At 34.8% G+C, this 6,690-nt stretch overlaps 1 protein-coding gene across 1 annotated transcript; it reads left to right on the top strand.

The window, feature by feature from the left end:
- Positions 1-1,774: 1,774 nt before the first annotated feature.
- On the top strand, positions 1,775-5,857 carry LOC110682782. The gene is made up of 3 exons (XM_021859118.1): positions 1,775-1,935; positions 2,227-2,503; positions 5,492-5,857. The coding sequence occupies exon 2, from the start codon at positions 2,229-2,231 to the stop codon at positions 2,493-2,495; it is 267 nt and encodes an 88-aa protein (XP_021714810.1). The 5' UTR covers positions 1,775-1,935; positions 2,227-2,228; the 3' UTR covers positions 2,496-2,503; positions 5,492-5,857.
- Positions 5,858-6,690: the final 833 nt, after the last annotated feature.

Raw genomic sequence — 6,690 nt, 5'->3', positions numbered from 1 at the left:
AGAGGGAACACGCGGAACCCTAAAAAGATAAAAACCCTAAAAATTAACACCGCGACACGCAGAAAACATCGTGACACGGTGGCAGGCACCGTCAGACAGGGGAAGGCACCGAAGGGGAAAAATCCCGTGACGCGGTAGACAACTGGAGTGACACGGGAAATATTTGACCTACGGGAAGTGAAAACGCGTGAAGGGTTTACGCGGAAAAGACACGAGAAAATTTCGTGTCACAAGGTGTGCATCGTGACACGAGAAGACATACCGTGACACGGTGGATTTTTTTGCGTCCAAATTCATAAGCGCGTGGGAATGAAACGCGGAAAAGACATGAGAAAGCACCGTGACACGGTGAAAACTCCCATGTCACGGTACCATACCCCGTGCCACGTCATCATCACCCGTGACGCGGGAAATTTACGCGTTAAAAGAGTGCGGAAATAAGCACGGGAATTCCCAAGTCACGGCACCAGGCACCGTGACACGTTGAGAATTCCCGTGTCACGGCACTAGGCCCCGTGCCACGTCACTTTTCCCCGTGACGCAGTGGAAAGTGACGATTCCAGTTTTTTTACACGTTTTTCAAATTGCGATAACTTTTGATCTGTAACTTGGAATAATGCATATAATATATCATTGGAAATATTATCAAGTATACTTTCCAACCCAATTTGAATCAGGTCAAAATGATATTTAGATTTTAAGATATGGCCGTTTTAGTGGAAGGGTGTCGGTTTTGGGCCGAGTTTAGTGTTTTGCTCATATCTTTTTCGTTATGGCTCGGAATTGGGCTTATGATATATGGTTGGAAAGCTTATTTCAAGGCCTATTCATCCAAATAATAACTGGATCAAAATTATATAGCCATAAAATCAGTTTCTCTCGGTTTTGCGATGTGGACACGAAAAGTGGAAAATTGGTTATGGTTTAGGGAAATGAGCTAGAAATTGGATTGGTTTATGAAATATATTGGATAGAACATGGATTTAAGCACTCCAAAGATTAAATACTCAACCCGACCAATAATGGCAGTGAAAGGTATTCATCAACGGGTTTGATTTTGGAGAGACATTTTTAGGTATCTACACATCTCTAATGGTAAGTTATTCCACGTCAATTTTTAAGCTACAACACTTTATAGCAACAAAGTGTTTCAATAGTAAGCTACAACATCTTGTAGTTTGAAATAATATAAAATTTTAAAAAATAAATAAATAATTGTACACATGTTATAATATGAGTGACGTTTATTTGTCTATTTTTTAATCAAGCATGTAGCATGTTTGAGCTACATTAGTTTGGATGTTGTTCAATTTTTTGTTCTCCTTGATAAGCATGTAGCTTGAAACTTCATTTTACTCGCTCTGTTTTTAAATACTTGCTCCATTTGTCCATGCGCGGAGTTTTAGGAGAAATTGAAAAAAGTAATAAAATATAGAGGTAGTGGGGTAGGTGGCCTGGAAGAATAAAAAATTCTAAAAAGCAAAAGTAATGGGGAGAATTAGAGGTGAAAGGATATGAAAATAATAAAATATGATTATGGTGGGTCCGCTAGGTGAGAGAAAAATTAATTTAATATTGTAAAAGGTTTCCAAATAAGGAAATTGAGCAAGTATGTAAAAACGGCCGAATAAAGAAAATGAAAAACGGAGGAGTATATTGCAAGTAAATCCTTACAATTGAATCATTGCACATACTTTTATAAGGTCTTCCGTGCCCCATGATTGGACAATCGTATAAAGACTCGGCCCATTTATTTATTAGCTGGATCTAACCCCTTAAGGCCTTAATAACTGTAGCGGGTCATGGGTCATGGCTTTTAAAAGGTATCCAAGGCGTCCAACCCATTGAATTGCTCTCTATCAGATATCCATTGAAGCGCAGTTGACGTTTTCCGTTGAATCTAGTTCTTGTATCCCCATTGAAGCACCTTCTGAGGTAAGTTGTTTGTATCTGTTATCATCATATCAAGTGTCCCTAAAATTATGAGATAATTGAATCAAATATCCCTAAAATTATGAAATAATTTGGTTGCTAATGTATTGCACAACCCTTAATGTTAGGATTCAACTATGAAATTAGAGCTCTTTTCCCTCCTGCCCTACCTCAGGGACGGGCCTGGATGTATTGATTTGTTTTTCAATCACTTTCTTGAATTTTTGTAAATATTTGGGATTGTCAAATTCACGGTGAATTGAATTTTGAATTGGTGCGTTGTGATTGTTGCAGAAATGGGTTTTATCATGGAATTTGCAGAGAACTTGATTTTGAGGTTGATGGAAGATCCGAGCGAAAGGGATAGAAAATTCAGGGATCACCTGTATACGCTTCAAGATCGGTGCAAGAAAACCAAGGAAATGTGGAGTATGCCATTGAGGCCATATGGGTTTTGGACCTTTGAGCGTCATAACTCTCAGCTTGCTTGGGATGCTCAGATTACCAATGTAACCGGTCGTAGGGATCCCTATGACGAGGTCCTCGAGGGGACTACTAAATAAATATTCAGGTTTTCGGCTCTTCGCCAACTCTTTTACAGTGATTGATGTTTCTGCTTTGGTATTTAACATTTGAGGGTGTTTGCATCTTCTTTTGTTGTTCTAAACTGTGACATTAGGGTATTATGTATTCGTGTGATATTGGAACTTTTTTTTGCATCATCTTTTGTTGTTTGTGGTATATAGACCGAGTATTAGGTTGGTCTGGCACTGTACTGAATGATATCTACTCTCTTCTTACCATTATGGAAAGGACTGTTGGTTTTACTTGAGCAGTTTTGCCTGACATGCTTGATTAAAGTGATTAGAGGATAAATAAATAAATAAATAAAAACCCTGGAAATGCTTGGTGAAATGAAAAGACATGCTTGTGTCAATGTTCGAACTTAGAAGTAACAATATTGGATGTATATTGCCATTTACATTCTAAATGTGTTGTGGACTAGTGAGAATTTTGATTTTTAAATGCTTTGAAGGAGTAGTGAGTTATATCATGTAGCGTGGTTTGAGTTTAGAAGCAGATTATTGATGTCCTGATCTTTGATCATCTTATGGTTATACATTTGAACTTTGTTTGAGGAAGTATTAGGCTTTGCTTGGGACTATAATTAGAGTGTGACATCATTTTTATCTCTTTGATTGCTGCTCTCTCTTATCCCTTTCCCTTAGTTTGTCCAAGTTTGTTCAAGGCCATCATCTGAATCTCATTCATTTTGCAGTAATTAATTTTCACAACCTCATAGATGTTACCCCTAAGGTTCCTTTGGATTGTGATGATTACAAACCAACAAATGTAAGCTATCATTTAAAACAACAATATATATTTTGGTTGTGTAAATTTGTTTTGTTGGTTGAGTTGTGAATTTAGTATGTGAGATTAGCTTAAAGATTCTCAAAGGTGATGAGATGCTATTTTTTTTTCAAGCAAAGGTGATGAGGTGCTTGAAGACAGGGTAGGTTGCTTGTATATGTCTATAGAGCCTTTTTCTTGTAAAATGCTTCGCTATTATGTAATATTAGTTAAATCGAGTATGTTTACGTTTATGTCTAATGGAACTATCTCCATGTCATACCAAGAAGAGCGTGTCAAAGATTTTTTCTTTGAAGAATCTTTGTTAATCTTGTGTTGCAGCCTTGCACAAATTTAGGATTTTTTTGGAGTAAAATCAGTTGAATGTGATTTTGAATGGATGGAATACTGGTTATATTGGTCATATTAGTACTGGGCTGCCCAGTTCATGAAGATGAGGACTTTATCAATAACAAAGATAGAATTGTTGTTGTTGTTTTTTTTTTTTTTTTTTTTAAATCTTTTTGTGCTATTTTCTAAAGTATTAGAAAATTGAAACAAATAGTTTAGGATCCGTTTGTTATCACTAAAGACACTAAAGTATTTAATTGTTTTTTGTTTCAGAAAGTCATATGGTGCACGGTATCTCACAAAAAGAATAAAATTTATCAAACATATTGGAGTTATCATGATTTTGAAATCTGGCAACCACTTGTTCTAGTTTCTTCTTCATCTTTTTTATTTATTTATTTATTATTTTTTTTTATAATCAGTTAACAAAAACAAAAACAAAAGGGTTCTAAGTAATTTTAAGTAGTTTCTACCACGTTTACCTTCATCTTGGCAATTACTCTTCACATTGCAATTGATCCTATGTGTGCTTATTTAAATAGAGATTTATTAAGGTTCAAATTATGTTGGGGGGTTGAAGCAAAAAGGGGTGACAATTATTTCTGGGCCATTGGAAGATTTGCAACAAGGATAATTTTTACCAAAAGAACTCATAATTGCTAGATGACTTGTCATATGTTTGAGGTTTAAATGTTGTGCATTATCTTCAGAAAGGTTTAGTTGCTAACAATGCAAGACATTAACGAAGATTCTAGTATTTTGATGGCAAGAAGAATGTTTAAAACTCCAACAAACGGGATGTAATCTTGTAGAGATTTTGTAACTTGTTTGTAATTGCTATTGCACTTTTATGATTTTAATTAATTATTTTCATTCTTGTTTGTCTAGAATCTAGATTCTCTAGAAGCATGTTATGGTATATTTCTATCTACTTCTGCCGAGGCAAGTGATGAAGCCGTGCTGCCAGCTTGCTCTTCTTCTTCTTCTTTTTTTTTTTTTTTTTTTTTTTTTTTTTTTTTTGGTTATTTCAATCTACTTTGTAGTATATTCATTTCGGGGCATTTGGATTTTGGAGGGGTGGGGCTTGGGTATGGGGATGAGAATTTTTAAATTTATTGGGGAGGTGGTACTATATGTAAAGAGTACCATTATGACATGCATTCTTAGTGTTTAAAAATGTGCTTATTGCTAGTATATGACATATTCTGGGTAAAATGATTTAACACAAACAAACAAAGTAAGAAACTTTGCATTTACCCAATTACAGGAAACCTGAAAGGGCATATAAATCCTCTTAACCGAGTTGGTAGAGCACACTGTCCACTGTTATGACCTAATATTAATTTTAGTGAACTGGCACCATCTCCTTGTAGAAAGTTGTAGGGTGGTGGGCCTAGGCCTTTAGCTTAGCAATAGCAGAGCTTAGTTTCCCTTCCTTTTTGGTCTTAATTCTTCTTTTTATGTGTTTGTAGTCTATGTGATGGTTTGGCTGGTGCCATTTGTATCTACATTAACTAGGGGTAAATGAGTTGGATAAAATATGCATCAAGCATCTGATTATATGGGCCGTGTTCTCTTGTTGTGCTAGTTCAGTTTCGAGTTCGCTAAAAGTGAAAGTTTTTCCATTGTTTATTATCTTCTACTCTTCCTTTGAGTTGGGTTGTAACTTCAATCATGTGCTTGTGACTTTATGTAATTTGTCTTCAATGAAATATCATTCTTTTGATTTTATTCCTCTACTATGTATGCAAACATTAACATTAGTTGGTCAGATCCATCAACAGTTTAACATCATGTTTTCAATTTTTTTTGCTCTTTTTCCTACCACCTGATGTACATTGCATGTTATTGGTTGCAGTGAAGTGTATGCATGCTGAGGTTCATCTGCTCAAAGTATCTATAACTTCCGGGAGTATGTAGTTGCAAGGCATATGGATTGTGTTTGTCAATTGTATTTTTTTTGTGGTTATCTGGTTTGTGGTAATCTGGATAGATTACCAAGAGACAAAGTAATCATCTTTCCAACTCTATATTGCCTTATTTTTTTTTTATGTTTTGTGTATTTGACTGCTCAATAAAGCAACACATTATCATGTTAAAACCTCTTTTGATTTATCCTGATTTGCACATGCTGCCCTCCATGCACCAGCATATTAGAAAACACATTCATTCTTCAGTTTGCGGTGCGTTACTACCAGTAATGAAATCCACTTTGGATTTGGAATGCAGAATCGCAACCTTTGAACTCTTTGAAAGTTTGAATCTGACAGTATGACTTTTTTAGTATGGCTATTGTCTTTTTTAGTTCACTAGACCTTTGAACAAATCATTTTCCCCCTTTACTATTGTTGTCTCTTCCTGTTGAATTTGTTTGATTTTTAATTATATTCAAAGAAAATTTGTCAATTACTACCCAAAAGAGGACGTTTTGCTACTTATTACTCCTAATAATGAAGTTGCTAACTACTACAAAAACTGATTATTTATTCCTGTTTGGTAGTTAACTTATTGGGGGTATATTAGCTTATTTGACCAATTTTAGTTGATTGAGTAGTCAAACAAGTTAATACAAGTGTTTGGTAGTAAGTTTATTGAAAGAGCCTATTCCACTAAATAAGCTCTTTTTGGAAAAAGCTCATTTTAGGAGCCTTTTCAATTAGCTTATTTATTAATTATTGTGAAATGACACTTATAATCTCATTTAATTTATAATCCCATCTAAACTACCTACTCCACAATTAGCTTATTGGTCATTTCACATACTCAATCATCTTTAAGCTATCAGCTATTTACCAAACACTTTTATATAATCAGTTAATACAATAAGTTAGTCAAATCAGTTAATAAAATCAGCTAGTTAAAATCAGCTAAATCAATCAGCTTTCAGCTTTCTCCAAATCAGGGTCATTATGATTACTACCTAATGGTATTTTTTAGGTGATTCTAGGGTATTTTGATGTAATTTGACAGGAAAATACTAGTGTTTGGGAATTATGAATTCATTTGAAATGAAAGAATTCAATTCTGGATTTTGAAATCTGGAAATTCAATTCCAAA

Source organism: Chenopodium quinoa, unplaced genomic scaffold (genome assembly GCF_001683475.1).
Source record: "Chenopodium quinoa cultivar QQ74 unplaced genomic scaffold, ASM168347v1, whole genome shotgun sequence".
Taxonomy (NCBI): Eukaryota; Viridiplantae; Streptophyta; class Magnoliopsida; order Caryophyllales; family Amaranthaceae; genus Chenopodium; species Chenopodium quinoa.
The sequence above is the reverse complement of the archived record's forward strand: the minus strand, read 5'-3'. Positions and strand labels throughout refer to the sequence as shown.

Coding starts and splice junctions, on each gene's coding strand:
- LOC110682782 (XM_021859118.1), top strand. CDS start 2,229: ATGGGTTTTATCATGGAATTTGCAGAGAACTTGATTTTGAGGTTGATG.